We start from the raw sequence: 22,058 nt of genomic DNA on the forward strand, positions 1-22,058 counted from the left end.
GGCGCCAGAGGGCAGCCCCCCCCCCCCCCCGCCCCCAGCCTACACCTGCGCAAGCGTTCTGCGCCGAAACCGTCCGGAAGTGGAGCCCCGCCCCGTCGTGGTCACGTGAGCCGCTTGCGCGTCACCTGACGCACTTGACAGCCCGCTGCTGCCGCCGCGTCAGCTGATCTTAAGAGTTGTGCTGCGTGCCGGCCGGTCCGGGCCCTCCGGTCCAGCCGCCCCGCTACAGCCATGTCGTTCTTCCCGGAGCTTTACTTCAACGTGGACAATGGCTACTTGGAGGGACTGGTGCGCGGCCTGAAGGCTGGGGTGCTCAGCCAGGCGGACTACCTCAACCTGGTGCAGTGCGAGACGCTCGAGGGTGAGCCGCGGGGGCCGGGCTGCTGGGCCTCGAAAGGCAGGCAAGGAGATCGAGCCGGGCCTGAAGGTTCTGAGGTCTGGGAGGGGAATCTGGGGGTGCTCGAAGGGCCTTAGAGGTCGGGGAGCCGGATCTGGGCCTGAAAGGCCTGCTGGGAATCCGGGGGCTGATGGGTGCGCCGGAAGGGAATGTACCTCAAACTGCGGCTCAGTGAAGGCCCAAACGCAAACGAAGCTTTAATTAAGAACCGCAGTGGTTCGCCTCTGCTGGGGCCACTTCTTCCCCCTTTTTGCCCGACGTGTAGTTTGGAAGAGAGGGCCTCTTGGGAGTGGTTAGTTGCTGCGAGATGTGCTCATACAAGTCTCTTTCCCCTGACGTAGCGAAAGATCTGTCTCCTGGCAGCGCTTATGGAAGCTAATCGGAAAAAAGTCCCCTGCTTTCCCTCCCAACACGTACACCAAGGCCTTTGGGATCATTGTGTTTTCCTGCGGAGTGAGCCTTTCGGGAGAATTGCTGGGCCAGCTTAGCTAGAGTTTCCTTCCGTCGCCGATGCACTGGCTGAGCAGTCTCCTGAAGGCAGTGTTTGGGAGAGCCCTGAAAGTCTGGAAGTTCATACAGGTGTATCTGACAATAATTCCCACCCCCTCCATGAGGATGCGTTGAGATAGGGTTGCTTATCTCAGGAGTGGTGAGAAGCGGAGTTTCCCTTTCCAGGACGCACAGCTCCAAAGTGGAATTGACTCCCTGAGGCACAGCATCAGATTTACTGAAGTAGCAACTTCCCTGAGTCCAGCCTTCTCTTCTTCCTCTCGCTTCCCACCCCTGCCCCCTCGGTGGTAGTGAAGGGCACAGTGGCTGGGCTGTGAGTTCCCATCCCTGACCTCCAGGTGATATGCCTTGAACAGAGGTACTGCTAGCCTTCTGGTTGGTAGCTGGAGCGGGAAGATGGCCGGATGATTCACCTTCAGGAGAAAATTTTCTCATAAATTTACTGAGGTTAAAAGTGAGCTCAATTAAAAAAAAAACAAAAAACCAGTTACTATGGACCTTGCAAACTAGGCCAGTGATGTGAAAATAAGTCCTTTAAAATTTTAAAACTTACTGAAGTTCAGATACAATTGTGGGCATTATGGTTTTAACGTAAATGTGCAAAAAATGTCTTTCACCTCCCTGATGAGAGTGGTTGTGCTGGGTTGTAGGAACTTGCCAGCAACCTCATTGTCCTCACTGTGGCAAACAGAGGAGAAACAGGGAGGCCGCACAGGGCAGGGCTTGGCACACAGTGGTATTTAATGGGAATTTTATGGACTGACTGGGACTGGAGGAACATCTTTGTTTGCTTAAATCTGAATGTGGACAGCATAGATTACCAACTGGCATTTGGTAAATTTGTTTCTTTTTTAGGCTTTCCTCTCTCCTGCTGCTGCCCTCCTGCCCCACCCCTGTAGAGTTTCTGGGGGCACAGAGTTCCCAGAAGATCTTTTATCATCCTCCATAAACACATAAGGCCATTCTTCCTACAGCACTGTTCACACATGGTCCCCTTGTGGATCACTGTCCAGTCCTTTAGTGTGACGTTCAGGGATTCCCTCACTCTTTCACACATGTTCCTTTCCCTCATGTAAGCCACTCCCAACTTTTGGTGCACGTTTTGTGATGGACTTTGGACTTTCAAATCTGACTGAATCCCAGCCCCACCAGTTACTCAATCACCTAATTTAGCCAAGTTATTCAACACCTCTAGGCCTTGGATCCTTCATCTGACACATTAACAGTGCCTTTCTCACCAAATCCTTAGATAACAACAAGTTGTTATGTATAAAACACTTAGCTCAGCAACAAGCACTGAGATAGATAATGTTAGCTCCTTTCAGTATTATTTGCGTTAGCCACTTCCTCTGTTCTTTCTTATCCTGGTGAAGCCCAGTGATTCTTACTCTTTAAGGCCCAGACCCTGTACCAGTCCATCTTAGAACCCCTTTGTGGCCATGCTAGGCTGGAATTTTGGCCCCCTCCATCCAGTTGCAGCTCTTGTGGTATCTGTGCTGCTTTCCTATAAATCACTTAACATAGAGTTTGAGATTCTTGGGACTCTGCTGGATATGCTCAGGAATTTCAGGGGCTGGAGATAACCAGAGGCAGGAAGAAGTGGCCAGAAACTCCTCTTGTCCTCTACAAGAAGGCCTTCTGAAGGTCACATCAGAGGCCTGGCCTCCAGCCCTTTGGTGCTGAATGCTTTTGCCTCCTTTTCTCCAGGGAAAAGGGAAAGAGTGGGGAGGAAGGTGGAAGGAGAGACCAAGGAAGCCTGTGGTCCCTGGTGAGATCCGTAGGTGTATCCTGAGGAGAGGAGGCTTCCAATGAATATATTTAGAAATGGGACAGTTTCCAGAAGGCTTGGGGCATTGGGTGGTGAGTGGGTGTTTGTTCTGCGAGGTAGGGCAGGTACTTCTTGACCCTCCACCACACCCTAGCCCTCCTTCCTGCATTCCACTTCATCAGAGCATCTGCTACTGACCTCTTTTGCTAGAACTCAGTCTCTTCGGACCTCTGAAGTCCACGTATCCTCCATTGTCCACCTTGCCTGTCTCTTCTCAGAGGTAGGAGAAAGTCCTACCTCTTGGTGAACTGAGGGATGGAGCTGGGTGGTCACAGAAGCTCTTCCCAGCTCTTAAGTATTTCTGCATATGCTTAATACCTTTTGGAAGCTGGGTCCTGTGCCTAGGGACTTGTGGGGAAGAGGAGGTGGGTCAGAGATAGAGAAAGAGAAATGACATAGTGTTACTTTTTTTTTTTCCTTTTAACACAGTATTACTTTGAATGCTTTCATCCATTCCACATATATTTACGGAGCACCTGTTTTATGCCAGGCACTGTAGTAGGGTTTGAGATACTTTGTGAATAATGTTCTCTTGTTCCCTTATAGTCTGAGGGTGGAGACTAAAAGGGGCCAGGAAAAGACAAGCAATCAGTGTATCAGAGTGGTTACAAACGTGGGTTTATTACTTCATGGCTCTGTGGCCGGTGTAACTGCTCTGTCCTGAGTTTCATCAATTGCAAAAGGGTAATAATAATAAATAAAATTATATATACATATATATTTACTGATGAAGCAATTGTAAAGGTTAAACAAAATAATTCTTGTAGGCACTTCCCTGGCAGCCCAATGGTTAAGACTCTGCATTCCAATGCAGGGGGCATGAGTTTGATCCCTGATGGGGAGCTAAGATTCCACATGCCTCACAGTGTGGCCAAATAAATAAAGAGAACTGTTTAGGAAAAAAAAAAAAGATAATCCCTGTAAAACACTTGGCACATGGTAAGTAGTCAGTGTGTTAACTGCTATTACTGCTATGGCAAAGCAAAGGAATATTAAGGGTGATGCTTGTGAAAAGGTCAGTGGAGAAGGGATGGAGAATCAGAGGTGAACTCTCTTTAAAGAGGGCTGGTTAAGGCCTTGCTGAGAAAAGGATTTTCCAGCTGAAGTGTGAACCATGAGGAGCCAGCTGAGCAAGAGCTGGGGTGGGGATGAGGTGGGGTGCGCCGGGCGGGAGCATTTCAGGCAGAGAGACCAGCATGTTGGGGAGAAATAGCTGGGCCATCAGTGGGACCAAAAGGAGTCCTGGCTGGTGGGGTTTGGGGGATGAGAGCACAAATCTGGGAATTCAGACCCTTGGTTTAAAAAAATTGGGGTGAGGGACTTCCCTGGTAGTCCAGTGGTTAAGAATCTGCCTTGCAGTGCAGGGGACATGGGTTCAGTCCCTGGTCAGGGAACTAAGATCCCACGTGCCTTGGAGCAGCTAAGCCCACCCAGCACAACTATGGAAGCCTGTATGCCTCAACTAAGACCTGTTGTAGCCAACGAATAAAATAAAAATTTTTTTTTAAATTGGGGTGAGCCCAGGAGAGGAAGCCCCTGGCACCTCAGCACTGGACGTGGGGGCAGAGAGAGTGGTGGCTTGGGGCACCACCTGCAGAGGCTGGCTGAATTTAAGGTGGTTGGATGTGACTAAGTGAACATGTTTCAGATCGTGAGGAATATGTGTAGTACTGTTTTGATGTTTGTGTCTTCATTTCTTCATTCAAAAACACACTTCCTGAAGGCTTACTCTGTGCAAGCTTCTGGGCCAAATAAAAGAGCCAAGTAGGTGTTCCAGGTATTAACATAGTTCTGAGCTTGAACCCTCAGCTTTGACCTTGGCTTCAGCCTAAAAACATTGCTATTAATTTGACTGGCTGCTGGAAATACAAGTATGGATGAGGCTCTGGCTGTGCCATCCAAAATCTCCCCTTTCCTTTTAAAAAGTGCTTATTATTCTCTTTCATTTACTATGGAAATCCTTAAACATATATACATTGGAGGGAATAGTATAATGAACCTGTAAGTAGTAGACACCTAATTACAAGTTGTTCAGTTCTTGTTACCTTTATCAATCTTGTGTCGGTAATAGCTGCATTTATCACCCCAGTCCAGTTATTTTGAAGTCAATCCCAGGCAGTGTATCATTTCAGCTATAAATATTTTGGTGTTTCTAAAAAGATCATGACTTTTTTTGTTAACATAACCACAACCCTATTATTCCTCCTTTAAAAGAAACATTAGTTTTGGGTGTCATCAAATATCCATTTAGGGTTTAAATTTGTCTGATTGTCTCAAATGATTTTTTAATACAATTTGTTTGACTTGGAGTTCAGTTATGATCCATCAATCAAGCAATTGATGCTATCACAAGTCTTTTAGTATATAGGTTTTCTCTCTCACTTTTCCTTTTATTTGTTGAAGGAGCTGGGTCAATTATAGATTTTTAATATTTTATTATAAAATCTATTAATTTATAGATTTTCCTTTTTTTAATTAATGTAATTGGAGGCTAGTTACTTTACAATATTGTAGTGGTTTTTGTCATACATTGACATGAATCAGCCGTGGGTGTACATGTGTTCCCCATCCTGAACCCCCCTCCCACCTCTCTATAGATTTTCCTTCATCTCAGTTTTGTTTGTTTTATCTCTGCTGTAACATGTCCTTTGTTAATTGGTAGTTAGATCAAGAAACTTAATTAGAATCTGGTTATTTGTTAAAAGCAATATTTAATAGGTAGTGTTTGTGCTTCTATTGAGAGTTGTTTCTGTTTAGTTGTTTCTCCTTTTTATGACAAAGGAATCATTGATGTTTATTGCCTAGAACCGTGATTTCATTAGTGGTTGCAAAATGGTGATATTTTAATTTTATGTTTCCTTCTGCAATTGCTAGCAGAGTTCCTTCTAAAGCTGGAAAGTTCTAGTACTTTGAACCCTCTAGTACTTTGAATCTAGTACTTGATTACCCTGAAATACCATCTGTATCGGAGAGGCAAGATAAATACTTGATTCTTTCCCTTATTTACTAGCTTCCAAAATAATGAGTTGGTTTTCCAACATTCTCCAAAGATGACTAATGAGGTTTGTTTACTCTTCTTTTTGTTTGGTTAGTGTCATAACACACTTAGGCTTTTAATATATTTGTTGTGCTTCAGTCTTTTAACTTTATGGATGCTCAAATTGTCCTTTGGCCAATGGGAGCTGATACAATTATGCTGCCTATTGTATAAGTTTTTTGACATAAGCCTGTAATCTTCCTTACTGCTAAGATGACAGTATATTGTAATGTTATCTTGTACATTTTTGATCCAGACCTAGAGTCATCATTTCTCTTAGGCAACCTGGTTCTTTTTATAGGAAAAAAGATATTTAGGGACCATAATCTGAGTCCAGGGGTTTCTCATTGTTGCGGAGTTGGTCATTATTTCCAGGATTTTGCAATGAATTAGCTCTCTTCTTATTCAGAAACTTGGAAAATACTGAAAAAGCATGTGACTTGCTGGATTATGCAGCTGTAACTCAGCTGATGGGTACCAGATGTGAGTTCCTAATTTGGAATGGGGGCTCTCCCTGACACTTGGACCATTCAGCACATCTCCTTCCTGTTGTAAAGAAATATATTAACATTCAGGAGGAGGAGCTCTGTGATTTTCTCAGCTTCCATGTGAGTTTGGTGGTCCCAAGGATAGTTTTCCTCAGCCAATGAATTAGATGCTCAGGGATCATGGTCAAAGAGCTCACATGCTTGATTTGTTGATTGTCTTCCAGAGCACTTTATCCCTCTCTGTCCTGAGTCACTTGCCTTCTGTTTATTACAGCATTTTCTTCTGCATTTCAACATTATTTCACAAGAGGCAGTCTTATATAGGAAGAGGAAAGTGAGACTCCAGGCTGGTCTTGGCCAGTCACTAGTCACATCAAACTGCAGATGCAAACATAGATGGTGTCTCCAGGAGTGGCACTAATGAGTTATTAGTGGCACAGTTAGGTATTCAGCACTAATTGTGATGTGGCCAGGAATGTGGCTGGAAAGAGTTTATCTTTGTTGTTGCTGCTTTTTAAAAATTTTTGGCTGTACCTTGTGGCATGTGGGATCTTAGTTTTCTGGCAAGGGACTAAACCCACACCCCCTGCAGTGGAAGTGTAAAGTCTTAGCCACTAGCCACCAGGGAAGTCTCAAGAGATTAACTTTGAAGAACTGCAAAACCCGCAGGAAGGGCTTTGTCCTGAACACGGGAGATGGGAGGGTAAGGCTACTTGCTTTGTACTCTGGAATGTACCTGCAGTCTGAAAAGTGTTTCCAAGGCATTGGGGCCACACTGGAGGTGGGAAGAACAGTCTGCAGGGTCTTAGAAGTAACCCAGGGCAGAGAAGATGTCTTCAGACGTTGGCAGGGAGCATTGTGGGGGAATTTATAGGGAAGGGAATTAATAGGATATGAGGGTTGGATAAGGAGGCTGAGGAAGAATGAAGAGTCAAGGCTGATGTCTCCACCCTGGCTTAGGCACCTATGTAGGTGGCAGGTGAAATGACAGAGGAATGAGGAAGGAACAGTTTGGAGAAAGAGGAAGAAGATGGGATTGAGGGATTTGTGAGCCATTTGGGTGAAGAGGTGGAGGCTATTTTTGCTGCTCAGGTGTGAGTTTGGGGAATCAGGGTAGAAGTGTGGCCACTGACCCCAAGAGGGAATCGAGTAGAAGAGTAGACACCCTAGATGATGAGGACCCCCCCCGCCCCCAGGAAGAGCTTCCTTTAAGCAAGAATGGGGCAAAAGATGGTCCTGCCAGAAAGGCCAAAGGCATCCTCTGAGAGGTGGGTAGGAGAGAAAGAAGGGGGTGGTGACTGACACAGGTGTCCTGGATATTGAAATAAAGTCAGACAGCTCTCCATTTGGTTTGCCGTTCAGAGGTCGTCGGTGACCTTGATAAGAACAGAGAAGAGCGGGGCTGGAAACTGACGGCCAGGCACAGAGTGGATGGACAGAGACAGTGGATGGAGAGAGCGGAGCTGACAGATAAACTCAGCTCACTGATGAATCTCAGCTCAGCCTCTTACTGGCTTTGTGACCCTAGGCAAGTGGTTTATCCCCAGCTGCACAATGAGAGCATTAATAGAATCGCTGTGAGGTGTTAGTGGCGTGTAAGTACAGGGCCTGGTGCCAAGTAAGTAATCAGGGAAGCCAGCTGCTCCCACTATGGTCATTCCTTCTCGTCACTTCCGGGAGGCGGGTGCCATGCTGGACCTCGAGTGAGTAATGAAAACATATCACACAGGCCTTGCTTGGGGGGCACGTACACCTAATGGACAGACTGGTGGAGATCAAAACAGAATTGAGGGACTTCCCTGGCGGTCCAGTTGTTAAGACTTCACCTTCCAACTCATGGGGTGCGGGTTTGATCCCTGTTCAGGAAGCTTAAGATCCCACAGGGCTCATGGCCATAAACAACAGAACATAAACAACAGAAGCAATATTGTAACAAATTCAGTAGAGACTTTTAAAAAGATAGCGCTGAATGTCCAGTAGGCATGAGGCATACTTTGGCACAGTGGGAGCATGTGAGGAGTAACATCTTACAGGGCTTCTTTTTTGGGGCAATGAAAATGTTGTAAAATTAATTGTGATGGTTGTGCAACTCTGAATATACTAAAAGCCATTGAATTGTACATTTTAAATGGGAAAATTGTATGACATATGAACTATATCTCAGGAAAACTGTCACACAAAAGAGTACCCAGGTCATGGACGTAGGAAGAAGGCATTTGCAGTTTCAGAAACATCAAACTGCATAGATCAGGAGAAATTGGGAACTAGGAAGAGAATAGAGCACGTTTCAGAGGTACGCAGGGCTGAGGGTGGATAGTTGCCTCGGGCTGGTTCATCGAAGGCCTCTGGTGCCTTGGGAAGATATGTGGCTGAGGAGGGATGAAAGTTGTAATAAAGAGAGTAAGAGGGAGATCCCTCACTTAGGTCAGGGTCAGTGTGTGGGAAATGTCTTGCTCAAGAGTTTCTGTTTATTTTCTTGCCTGGAAACATTTTGTATGTTCCATTTTGTTTGTCAGAGGAGAATATATTGGTTTGATGAAATTGGGTGACCATGGCTTAGACAGCAAGACAAACTTAGCTCAGCCCAGAGTTCCTTAGAGCCAGATGTGATCCAGAGGGAGAGAGGACACAGTTCTGGCAACCCGATGACCACAAGCATGAGAGAGCAGCTCCAGTGGGGGGCCCTCAGGGGAGGGGTGTACACATGGAGAGCGTTAGCACATGGACCAAAGCCACGGCTACATCGAGTCTCTTGAGCCGGGAGGGCCCCACACACACCTGAAGTTTTCCCTTCAGTGTTTGATGGCCTGTGTTTTCCCCGCTGCCCTGGCCAGTGGCATTGCTGTGTGAAGAGACCCCTTCCCCCCATGCCCAGTGACTGATGAGCTGGCACGGATCCGTGGTGGGGACTAGACTGTTCCTCTCCAGCTTACTGCTGCTGCAAGAGGACGAGGCCCCAGGGCAGGGATGGGGGCCAGGGGTGGGCAGGAGGGAGGTCTTGCTACCATGAGCCAGCTTGGACTTGATCCCTCAGTACATGGAGGATGGGAGGACTGTGAAGGGGGTGAGGGTTGGTGGTGTGATGCGATTAGAAACGGGATATGGGGCTCTGGAAGTTTGGTTTAGGAGGAGCCAGGCTAGAGGATACGCTATCCTAGCTCTCCAGGTGAGAGAATGGGGCTGAACTGGGGCAGGAGTGGCAGGTGGGCAGAAGAATGGGGTCAGAGAGCAGCTTAGGGCATGAGACCCGCAAGATTGGGCCAGTTTGCTTTAGGTATAGGGGTGAGAGGGGTTAGAGATCAGGATTTTGATCTCAGATGTCTGGGTGGGTGCTGGAACTGTTTCTGAGATGGGGCCCACCAGGAGGGGAGAAGGTCTGGGGCATGGACAGGTGGTGGAGGAGGTGCTCTGTCTCAGAAGCGCTCAGTCTGCGTGTCTGAGGGCGGTGGCTGTGTGGATCTGGAGCTCCAGGGAAGCAGCACTGAAGATTCCAGTCTGGAAGTCATCAGCATGCTGGCCAGTGGCAGCTCGGCCCACGCCATCTGTTGGCCTGCCACCAGGGCAAACTCCCTTAGAAGCCTCGTCCTGCCCACAAGTCCTGCCAGGAGGCTGGAGAGCAGCCTTCACGCCGGGCCAAGGGGACACAAGCTTGCCCTGAGGAGCATACCTGGCATGGAGCCTAATTTGGCGAGCAGAGCACAGAGAGCCACAGCCAGGGCTTCCCCTTCACACCCCTGCCGTGCCTCCTTCCTGCATGACTGGGCAGGGTGGTTTCTTTCTTTTATTACTTTTTTTTTTTTAATGTAGGTGTCTTAAAAAAAAAAGTGAATTAATTAATTTTGGCCTTGCTACATGACTAGTGGGATCCTAGTTCCCTGGCCAGGGATCAAACCCGTGCCCCCCACAGTGGAGGCCGAGGGGCTCAACCACTGGACTGCCACGGAAGTCCCTTCTGTTTTTCTTTTTGGATCATCTTTTTAACTAAACATAATTTTTACTTATTTATTTTTGGCTGTGCGTCATGGCATGTGGGATCTCAGTTTCTCCTGCTGACCAGAGATTATACCAGTGATGATCATACCAGCATGGGTTCTTAACCATTGTACTGCTGGGGAAGTCCTAAACATAATTTTTAAAAAAAATTCCAAAAGTGGAGTTGGTGGAAGGGTAACTTGGTATAGATCTTTTAGGAACAAGCTTTTACTGCCTTGTTTAAATACTGCAGGTGTAGGTACTGTGTGATCCTACACACCCACCTAAAGGGTCGCATCCCATAGGTGAGCACAGGATGGCATGTACAGAGGTGTCCACACCAGCCTTGTAGGTAACTAACTGCAACCTGTTAGAACCAGAGGGATTGCTGTTGACAGGGGATGGTTAAATAAACCATGGTCTGTACTCACAGTGGAATACTATTCAGGTGCTCAAAAGTGTGATGTTCCATGAAGATTGATTTAGAAATATCTTGTTAAGTGAGAAGTTGCAAAGTGTTGGTGTAATATAGTCCCATTTTAGTATAATACCAGGTAATGTGCACATGAAAATGTGTTTGGAAGCGTAGACAACCAACCTGGAGTGGCAGCCTCCGTAGAGAAGTATTGGAGGGACTGGGAGGGGAAACATGTCAGTCTTTAATTTTAAGTGCTCTTCCATCGTTCAGGTGTGGTGTAGTGAACAAACGTTTTATCATTTAAAACATCTGCTGAAGATATCTAAAATAAGAGAAATTCGAACATATAGGTGAGCAAAGAGAAGGCACTTAACCCATCAGCCATCCAAGCCGAGACCCCTGCTGGTGATGCTAGGGCATCCTTCCAGGTTTTTGTTCACAGCGTTGTAGGGCTGGTCTGACTCTTAGGGAGCCCCCATCAAGCCCCTTCCCTTCTCCTTACACCAGAAGACTCAGAGTCCAGAGGACCCAGGCCCTCATGTCACTCAGAGCAGAGCCCCAGAGCCCCATCCATATTCAGCTCACCTCTCACCTGTCCATTTTTCTCTTTTTCCTGTTGCCTTCCCCCAACCCCCCCCGCCCCGCCACTTCTTGTTTTCTCTTCACTGATTACATCTTCTGGTGTATACTGTATACTGGTGTATACTGTAGCTTGATTTTATCTGGGAAGCTGTTTATGGTCAAGACAGTCCACACAGGAACTGATAACCCTTGTTTCAGAAGCCCTGCCCTGGGAGTTTATGTCAGACTTGCTCTGGTGGGTGATAACACTCTTGTCCCTCAGTTTTCTCACTGATTTCTTGGGCCTGGTTTCTGAGGTGGAGCCAGTGTCTGAACCTCAGGGCCTTTTGAAGTGACCGCAGCACAGGCAAATGTCAGCCATTCAGTACCCTTGAAGATGAGACTTCCTGGGTGACCAGGGTTTTTGGATGTCAGAGAAGGAAAGATCCAGATTTTAAACATTTTGCATAACCTCCTTTTGGAATGCGTAACCCCCCTTGCTTTCTTGCTTTCATAGCAGCTTACGCTGAACATAACAGAGCTTCTCTCGAATTAGGGCCATTAGACATGAAATGAAATGGGACCGAGCCACAGTCTCTGAGGGCCCAGGTCTGCATCCAGTAGTTTGTCCCTGGCCACATGTGGTCAGCAGTGTCGACTACAGCACACTAGACATCTTTTCCTACTTGTAGCTTTTCTTGTGCTTTGGGCTCAGCTGTCAGACATGCTCCAGCTTGTTAGGAGGGTTGACATCAAGAATGAACAGGTGCGAGCACATGATGCAATGGTCTCTCTTGTAAATCACCTGTGCTGCTCAGGGTTAGGACCCGAGGGCCTCTCTGGGTCACCAGGGCCTGCCTTAAGTTGTGTGTGAGGCCAGGCAGCAGGAGACTGTGGCTCCCTTTCTGGCCAACCGTGTGACGCTGTCCATTGTGATTTAATGCCTTGAAGCTGGTTTGCTCATCTGTAAAATGAAACGAATCACTTACATGTTCTTAGTTCTCAACAGCACAGTGCCTAGCCAGCGTGAATGCTCAGTAGGTATTTGTGTGATTGAATGAGAGACCAGGGGGTTTTGGTTTTGGCAGGGGGCTAGGATGTGAGGTATGGGGAAGGAGTGCACCATATTGTAGATTGTTCTGCTTTTGTGTTATTAAGCACTTTTTAAAAAAGGATATATTATTAGGCATTAGAGACAGGGAGCAGAGAACTGAATTAAGGGATTTGGAGGCTTGGGATGGTCTGGGGGAACTGGAGGAGAAGAGTGTAGAGGACTGAACATGCCCAGGCTTCCTCTGCAACCTCTTCACTCTTACCCCTCAGACGGCCACTTGTTTCACTGATGCAAGACAGACCAGACCCTCATGACCAGATTCAGGCTCCCTTTGTCTCCATTCTGGCTTTCCTGACTCACGTCCACCCCAGTCCTATTCTTGTTCCATTTCTGTATGGCTCTGCAGGTGCCCGCAGCCTCTCCCCCCATTTCACGCAGGGGAAATACGGACCTGGAGTCCAAGGCTGCTGCAGTTGCAGGGATCCAGAGCCGAGCCTGGGACTCCTGACAGTGCCATCCTCCCTTTGGCCACAAGGGGGTGCACCAGGACCATTCCGCCCATCTGAGGGCGGGGGAAGGGGCTGTGGCTGGACCCACTGGTGCATCTCCTCTGCTTCTCTGGGCAGCATCTACCTCAAGCCACTGTCCCTTGGGACTCTGCCCTGGGCCCTACTTCCCTCACCCAAGTTCCCAGTCGGCCTTCCCAGGTTATATAGGGCTTATGGCTCAGTGTCTCCTGTCCATCTCTTTCCACCCTCACTTCCCTATGCCCCTGCTTCCTGGGTTAGGAAGAGGAAGGCCAGGGAATTCTCCTGGGATGCTATCCACCATAGTGCCCAGTGCAGACCGCTACAGGCTTGATCTCCAAGTTGTCTTCATTTACCTCCACCTGGGTCACACTGGCAAGTCCTCAGAGTTGGAGCAGCAGCTTCAGCACACTGTGCCAGCTATGAACCAAGGGTCTTGGGGGCACCAGGCAGGAGCTTGAGCTTGCCAGGAGTCAAGGCCATGCTCCCCAGACTCCCAGAAGCACCATCCTTCCCTGGGTGGCCTCCACACTGGTTCTGCTACTCTTGTTCCTCCAGGAGATGGAAAATTCATCCTCAGGACAGACTCCTCTCCTCCCAGCCTTCTTCAGCACTTTGGGGGGGCATGTAGGGGTGCATGTGGCACAAACAGGGACATGTGTGTAGGGTGACTCTGAGAGAGACCAAATCAGGCACCCCAGGCTCTGTAGGGTATAGGTACACACAGTCAGGTTATCAGGTAATTGACAACTCTCCACCTTGCACCCCAATTTGGAGTAGTCTTTCCATTGGCCTCCCTGGCATCTGCCTCAGCCAACACCTACTCCTTAGATGATTTAAAAAAAAAATCTACTTTGCATGGGAATAATGGCGTTCCTCCTCTCTCAGAGGCAGGAAAATCAAGGCCCTGAAGGGCCACGTGGGCCGGACCTGGCACCTGCTCTGCCTGTCTGCACCCAGCACCCTGTAGCTCACCCTGCAGCTCGAGGGCCTAGGGTGCAGCTGCCCAACTTCCCCCGACCACCATGTGAGTGTGGGTGGTCCTGGGCGGGCAGAGTTATGGCAGGTAAAGGGATGTGTGGAGAAACAGCCCCCACGGAGGACCAGGCCCCACTTTCCTGGTCAACCCTGGCCCGGCCCAGACCTTGTCCCCGCTTTGGCCACTCAGGCAATGGTTTTTAGGCTTTGACTTGAGCTGAGGCTTCGTGTTTGGCTGATGGATGGGGCTTTCCCCTCCAAGGAGGCGTCTGTGGTATCTTTGCAGCTTCAGCTTGGCCTCTCATGTCTGCCGCTGCTCCACAGCCCCGGGCCTTCCCCATACCTGTTGTGAGCTCTGCAAGGGCTGATTCAGGGGTAGCCAGGCCACTGGGCTCACCCTGAGCTCTTGTGTGGCCCTCAGGAACTGGAGTTGCAGAGAGTCAGTGAGATCCAGGCTTGATCAGAGTAGAATATCAGAGCTGACTGGGCCCCTGCAAGTAACCTTATCCAGCCCTCGTAGCTTCCCAGGGAAACTGGGTCCAGGTGAGGCGCAAGGCCTTGCTTACGGCCTCCTGACATCTATCTTGGCTCCTCCGGTTCCATCTCTCTAGATTTGTTGATGGTTTCCTTCACTTATTCACTGAAGGTTGCCTGTACTGTGCCTCTTGGTGCTCAGCCTCCCACTTGGGAAGGGGTGGTCAGGTGAAAGAGGCCCTGATTCTGGGGCGCTTTCCATCCCCCCAGGTGTCTTGCCATGTGGTATCCAGTGTGGAAATTAAGGTTTGGGAGCCGAGGAATACAGGTGAGCTGTGACCCATGACCTGACACACAGGGCCCAAGGCTGCCAGTCATGGCTTGTAGCTCACTCATTTCTCCCCACCCTCAATACTTTAACCTCTAAGCTGGATGCTGCGTGCAAAGGCACAGGTGGTGTGGACCAGTGGACCCAGGAGCCTGTCATGGGCACAGGCCAGCTTTTGAGAAGCACCCTGCCACAGCTGGCCTTTCCTGGGCTGCCTGGCACCTGGCCACACCGGACCTCTATCCCTCTTCTCATTCAACACCCAGGCAGACTTACATCTTTGGGAAAGTGCAAAGAAGCTCTTGCCAAGAAGCCCCAGGTCCGCTCTAGCCTGCAGGCTCTATAACTGAGGTGGTGAGCCTGGAAAAGAAAGAGCCTGCTCAGGGTCAAAGTACAAGGCAGCAGCAGAGGTGTGGCCCCTGCCTCCCAGGGTGAGGCGGGCTGTCTGATTCTCAGGGGAGGGCGACAGGGGAAGCCGCCCTCCAAGCCCTGTGTGTCTCGGGACATGCCAGTTCCGGGGAGCCCTGGGTGGGAATGTCCTGGTGAGGGGCTGTCCAGGCGGATCTCCACTCAGTCAGCAGAGAGCTTCTTGGAACTTGCCCTGGGTGCAGCCGTAACCAGTTCTGCCCCTCCCTTTGGCACATGGGACCGTCGCCCGCCTGGCACCCTCCTGACTGTCGGATGGGTTGACTTCCTCATGGGTTGTGAGTGATGCTTTCATTCTCCCAGCCGCAGGGACGAGGTGTTCCTGAGAGCATGAGGGTAATTAAATGTGCTCTGCCAGCACCTGCCACCTGTCTCGGAGCAGGGAGAAGGGTGGTGAACCCAAGTCAGACATCCTGCTGCCTCCTAAACCAGGGAGTGACACTCCTGCTTATCAGACCCCCGTATCTGATATGCGGGTGGGTGGTGCCACCCACCCCAGTGTCAGCTGGGCCATGGCTACAGATCAGTCCCATCCCCCCTCTGGGAATGCCGCACCTCACTGAAAGGCCTCCACGGATGAGACAAAATGCTAGTCTAGGAACCTGGGAAGGAGAACTCGCTGTCCTTCTCCTGCAGGGTCTCTGCCTCATGCCAGCTGAAACCCAGTAACTTGCATGTGACCGTGCCAGCAGTAGTCTCCAGGTTCTTCCCGAGACTGCTGGCCCGCTGGCCCAGGGGCTTCCCATGGAGCAAGAGCTGTCCTTGGCTGCACCAGCTCCCGAGGGCAGCGGGGCAGTAGCTCACCATATTGTCGGAGGTGCAGACCTGGGTCCTAGCCTCTGTCCAGGTGCCTGGGGCTGGGCCGCCCAGAGCTCTGTGTGATCCTGCTCATAGGTGAGGTGGGGCATGGGCTTAGCGACTGGAGTCCCAGATTTTGAGCCCACTCTGTTCATCCTTCCCCTAGAGAGAGCAGAGTGTGGCCTGTGTGCGTGCATGCCCGCACTACACAAGGGCCCCCGAGGAGAGGACACAGCAGAGCCCCCAGGGAAAGTCAGGACCATGGGAAGGAAGGGCAAGGGTATCCTGTGGAATGCCAAGGGGGACAGCTTGAGCAATGGCCCAGAGTCAGAACACAGACCACCTGGTTGGGGCCAGTCCTGTCAGTCGGGGAGCCCTGGGTGAGATCCTCCGCCAGGAGAGAGAGAGACTGCTGTGCAGAGCTCGGTTTTCTCTGGGCAGCACCATTCCTGTTCAGTGGCCACCCTGGGAAGCTGGCACTGCAGGCCCCTTCACCAGGTGACAGCCAGGAGCCTGGGTCCAGAGATTCTACCAGCTGCTCAGGGTCAAGCTGTGGGGCAAGATTTAAACTCAGGTCACTGTGGCCTGAAAGCCTGGGGTCTCTCCCCCTCGTCCCACTAAGGCACCTAAGGAACTATGTCCTGAAACCAGTGACCTGGTGAAATGGGGCTGTAGCTGTCTATGGACCTTTTCCTGGGCCAGCAAGAGGCCGTGGGCACCTCAGTTTGGGGTGGGAGCAATGCCAAGGCTCTGGATAGGGAATGGCAGTTGACATCTGAGGGAGGAGGGGGAAGAGCTGGCCTTTGATAGGAAGAGTTGGAACACAGGGCTGGTCACTTACACGAGGTTGGCAGGGAAGCTGTGATGGGCCCTGGCAGAGCCTGGGGGTAAGAGGATGCTTAGCCTGCGCTGCAGGTAAACCCAGGGTTAATGGTTTGCAGGCTCTGGCTCCCACACTGGGAGTTCCAGATGTGGCACTCTGACCCTGCACCGCCAGCCAGCCAGTGCCTACATCTGCTTTGGAGCTGATGCAAAGAAGAGAGGTTCCCCTTTCTTCCCTCCCGCCGCCACCCCCCCACCCCACCCCAGAGCCTGGAGAGGAGACTTAAACACAGTTCATTTGCCAAGGGGGAGTTATAGCTCTGTTGAGCCACCAGCCTGGCCATCTGTCCACATCTGTCCGTCTATTTGAGTGTCGCTGCTTTGAGCTCTGGAAGTTTTAGCATTAGTGAGCCCGTGGGGCCGAACGAGCACTGGAGGAAGAGCTCAGAGCCAGTTCCTTCAAAACAGCTGCTTCACCTGGGCTCAGGGAAGTGGTGGAACAGGCTCCAGGGCTCCGCCACTCTCGCAGGGAGTGGCAGGATGGGCACACTGGGCTCTAGGGAGTGTATTTGTACATCTGGTTTCACTCAGCAGGCCTCAATTCCTGAAAACCCCTGAGCTCCCCAGGAGAGCATCGTTGAGTGACCTCTGGAAAAGCAGAAGTGAAGTCTGGGAACACACTGTCCTCTCACACTCGGCTGTGGCCAGCTGGCCAGCAGGGCCCCTCCGTGGGCCATGAGGCCATGGGTGAGTCGAGAGTCGGGGGCTGCCCCGCCTTGCGGACTGTGCCAGGGCCGCCTCTGTGCCTGCCGGGCCCGTGGGGCAGCGTGAGACCAACCACTGGCTTGGGCCAAGACCCTCCCTCCCTGCCTCGCTGAGGCCCTTGGGGAGAAGCTGCAGAGGTTAGGGACTGGAGACACCATGTACTGCTCACACTTGGGAGCCCTGGTGAGGCCAAAAGATGACTTTCAGGGCTGGCAGGATCTAGGAAAGATTTCAGGAAGTGGGTGGGAGGCAGGGCTGCCCTGCTGCCACCTCTCAAGGCCTGGCTGGAGCTGGCTGCCAAGCCCATACTTGGTCCTTCAGAGAGAAGAGAGCATTAGACAGGCTAGGGGTCCCCATGCCCTCCTGCTAATCAGGGTGAGAGTGGTAATCAGAGGTGCTAGCTGAGGCCAGGCTCTGCTCTGAGGGGTCCTGGCCTGGAGGACCTGGGTTGGAGTAGGCAGGAAGTGGAGGGACAGGCAGCAGCTGTGGGGCCTCCAGGAGTCTGGCAGGGCCCTGGGAGGAACCGCCACATCAGGTGGGCGTTGGGCTACAGCCCGCCTGGGTGCCTTCTGAGAGCTTGGCTGATCCTGCTGGAGCAGAGACAGTGGTCTTTGACACAGGCAACCTTGGGGTGGATGGGAAGCCCTGTGGAGCAGGGAGGGCAGGACTCTCACCTCAGCATGCTGGGGGTGTGCCCTCCCAACCCAGCCTCTCTGGGCCTGAGGAAGCGGCCCTGTTTCCTGGACTTCAGGGCTTCTCTCGGGCACCCTGTGCACTTCCCGGGAGCGCTGCCTTAGAGCGGAGCTCACAGGCGGTCACCCTCACTGGGGAACAACTCTGAAGGCAGAGGCAGTGCTGGGGCCGCAGCTGTGGGGCCTCACTGGCCGGGGGCCACAGGGGCTGCTAGCAGAGGTGACAGCGACACGTTGGAGTTGGAAGACTGCCCTCGGGTGATGGTGTGGAGAGTGGGCTTGGGAACAGGGAGTGAAGATGTGGAACAGGAGGCCAGCAAGAGAGCCCCACAGCAGTGAGGAGGCCTCAGTGGCCCTGGAGGCAGAGTTGGGAGAACAGTCACAGAACATCAGGACAGCAACACTGGGAAGCAGAGGAGGTCTGGGGGGTCTTGGGTGGGTTTGAGGGGTCCTGAGGAGCAGTCCCAGACCCTCAGGGGAGGCTGGAGGCACTGGGAAACTGAGCTGATCTGCCTCCTCTGAGGAGGGCTTCAAGTCAGACTTCAGAGAGAACTTCCTGACAGCAGCAGCAGCATCTTCTTGGACATGAGAACTCGGCCTCTGAGGGAGTCTTTTGCTGTGAGAGATCCCAAGCTGGCCAGACATTCCTGGTTCTGGGCCACGGATGGGAGGATTTGGGGTAGACAGCTGGGCTTGTGGGTAGACCAGAGTGGTCCCCCGAGTCTGTGCTAACCAGAACACTGCTCCAGCCTCAGCCCAGGCATGTCTGGGGCTCTCAGGGCCTGTCACCGAGGCTTTCAGGCTGCCGAGCTCAGGGCGCAGAACAGAGTTAGCCCCGGCCTTCCCAGAGCCCCTGGCGTCCTTGTCTGCCCTCAGGGGCTGGGCCATGGCTGGGTGGCCGAGTCTCCCACGAAGCTCTCAACAAGTTCCAGGCCTCTCCCCCTGTGTTCTGATCCCACCCCCGGTCACACCTCCTCCACATCTCTCAGAGAAAGCAGGAAGCCGGAGGGCTGAGGGGGATGGTTTCTAATGGGCTTGTCTCAGCCCTGAGGACTGAGTAAAGGGCTTGGGGCTGCCAGCCACTAGGCCTGGGTGCCAGGTTTCTCCAACAGGGTCAGAGCTGGTTCAAGAGCCCTGTGTGGTCCGAGCCAAAAGATCAGCTAGCCTGCCAGCCTCCAAGTCGCCGCCTTGGCTGGTGGGCTGTCCCCTCACCCTGGTCACAGGGGAAAGTGGGGCTTGGCCAGGGAACGTGGTCTGGAGTGGCCCTTTGACAGCGTCACTGGGGGCTTTTAAACATGAGTTTCCTGGTAAGGAAGATTCCTCAGGCCTTGGGCAGGAGTCTCAGTAGAATCTCCCGGGTTTGCTCTCATCTGACAAACGCCAGCAGAAACCACCCGGCCGTCTGCGTTCCAGCAGCCAAGTCCCTAGATGCAGTGTCAGCAGAACGCAGCAGCCAAGGCACAAGGATATTTGCTTTAACGACCATGGGAAGCCCCAGGGGCGGGGGGCATGCAGAGGAGAGCCCACCCGTCAGCTTGGCCTTCTTACATGTACCGTCTTCTCTGGGAATGGCCAGCACCACAGGTGATGTCAGAGGGGTTGTCCTTGATTCATGCCAGTCCAGGGCCTCTGTCAGGTGGGCAGTGAGTGTCCAGGTGGCCTCTGAGGTTCTGCAGGGGCGTGCCCTGGCTCCTCTCACCTCTCTGTAACCTGCCAGCTCTTCTGGAACAAAGGTCTGCCTGAGTGGCTGGGTCCATATCCGAAAGGCCCATCCCGGGCCACTTCCCAGTGGAAAGTGAAGTTGCTCAGTTGTGTGCGACCCTTCGTGTTTCCATGGACTGTAGCCCACCACGCTCCTCCGTCCGTGGAATTTTCCAGGCAAGAGTACTGGATTGGGTTGCAGAAGGGTCAAAAGTGTAAGGGTTGGGGGCCACTAGCTCTTCTGGAACGAAGGTCTGCCTGAGCAGCTGGGTCCATATCTGAAAGGCCCATCTGGGCCAAGGGACATGGTAGAAGGGTGAAAAATGTAAGGGTTGGGGGAGGAATGGGACTGGAGTTGAGGGTGGAGAGAACCCAGTAGGCCTGATCCCAGTCCCCCGCCCCACTATACTTGACTGTGGGATTCTGGACACCTGTCATGTTCCCTCTGATTGCCTTTTTCCAAAACAGAGAAATGGGCATGGCTGGGAGGTCCAGCACACAGGTCGCTGCTGGCCTGGGGCTGAGTACTCAGCAGGGCCCCATCTGTTTCCAGGTAGGGTCTTGTTTCCCACTTGGGGTTGGGATACTGCCTCCCACCTGATCAGTGCCAGTCATTAAATGGAGTTGGTGGGAGCTGGAGAGGAGAGAGGGTGCTTGGTGGGGGAGCTGTGGAGTGGGCCTGCCCAGGAAGAGCAGCCCCGCTGAGGTGAAGCTGGAGCAGAGAGGTTTCAGGCTGCTGGAGAGCTTGCGCGGCTCTTGTGGAGGGGCAGCGCAGCACGTGGGGAAGCCTTCTAGCAGGGGGTGGTGTGGATGGGAGGCCTAGCCCCTGGGTGCTGTGGAGGGTAGGAATCAGGAGACTGGGCTGGGGTCCAGCACCCAAACTCACTGTCCCAGAGAACAGTGGGGCCACTGGCACGAGGGGCCCTAACCCTGGTTTTTGCCCTGTGCATCTGGTCTGGCTTCCAAGTCCCAGCTGGGACCTGGAGAGGCAGGAGGCTCACCGCCCGAGAAGGACTTTGCTGGCTACGGTGGCTGGATGGATAAACATGGATAAATGGACAGGTTTGAGCCGCCAGCTGCCGTGCCAGACCGTCTGACCCAGAACACCATATGCTGGACTGGGCTTCCAGCTGCTGTCCGCGCTGTGGCTTCCCCAAGCGGGGATTGGAGCACCTGCTGTGCTCAGGCCAGAACTCCTGCCCACTAGTTTTTTTTCAAGTATCACAGTATTTACTGATAGATAAAAGTATATAAAAGCAGGGCACATGGCATATGACTTGATAAGTTAAGTAGAGTTCATTTCAGTATGAAAATAAGAGGGACCAGTTCATACCATTTGTTTCACAACAACCAAAACCACTTTGCGAGTATTAACAGGCTCTCAAAACTGACCAATTTTGTGCAAGTAAACCATGTTTCTTTAAAAAAAAATTGTATGCACTCATCCAGAGCCAAGCATATTAAAATCTAGCATATAAAACCTATTACTAGAGGTAGAAATACCGGCTTTTGCTAATACAGTGAAACCCCTCAGTTAAGAGTTTTTCTGTACCAATCGGATGGTTAATGCTCAACAAGTCGAGCGTTACTGAGCGAAGCACCTTCTCACCTATGCCTTGTTCAGGCATAGGTGGGCCTTGGCCAGACAGGTGAGGAGCAGGAAGAGTGGGGCCAAGGCGGGTGGCCTGGGGCAAGGACAGAGGGGTGTGGGGTCCTTGGGGCAGAGCAGGGTCTGGTGGCTTCTCCCTGCCCCGACTTGTCCTCAGTTCTGCCCCCGTTTTGGGTGGCATGGGAAAAGGTGTGAATAATAGAGCAGTGGTAAAAACAGCAGAGGAAGGCCCCCTGCAGGCGTCCCAAGGTTAAAGTTCACTCTGAGCGCCCAGGAACCACAAAGGAACATGAGTGCTGTGTGCCACCCAGGGGCCACCGAGAGACGCAGGTGTCAAGAGTCCACCCCAGTGGCGAGCACCCCTCCCTCCCGCCCTCCCTCTTATGCATTCTTCCGTTTCTTCTCTGATACACCTGACTCTGGGCTGGGAGCATTCTTCTCCCAATGGGGTACAGGCGGAGGGGCACCGCGGGGTCCCCTCAGTCTGTGGAGTGATGATGTGTCCCACTCGCCCTTCCTCTCTGAGCATCCCAGGATAGCATGGCCCTGTCCACCCGCGGACACATGGCAGGGGCGCTTGTGGAAGTGTTCCCAGGTGTGGCCCTTGTTCTCATTCCTCTGGGCAGCCCCCTCAGCGGACAGGAAGCATGCCGAAGCCAGCCTCTGCTGTCGA

The 22,058-nt window shown here is 51.9% G+C and overlaps 1 protein-coding gene across 1 annotated transcript in view; it reads left to right on the top strand.

The window, feature by feature from the left end:
- Positions 1-38: 38 nt before the first annotated feature.
- Positions 39-22,058, top strand: part of ATP6V0D1 (ATPase H+ transporting V0 subunit d1) — a 37,543-nt gene continuing 15,523 nt past the window's right edge. Inside the window, exon 1 of the mRNA XM_043435597.1 lies at positions 39-361. Coding sequence (XP_043291532.1) covers positions 232-361 — 130 coding nt within the window. The 5' untranslated portion in view covers positions 39-231. The remainder of the gene's footprint in view (positions 362-22,058) is intronic.

The sequence above is a fragment of the Cervus canadensis genome, chromosome 18, assembly GCF_019320065.1.
Source record: "Cervus canadensis isolate Bull #8, Minnesota chromosome 18, ASM1932006v1, whole genome shotgun sequence".
In the NCBI taxonomy this organism is placed as follows: domain Eukaryota; kingdom Metazoa; phylum Chordata; class Mammalia; order Artiodactyla; family Cervidae; genus Cervus; species Cervus canadensis.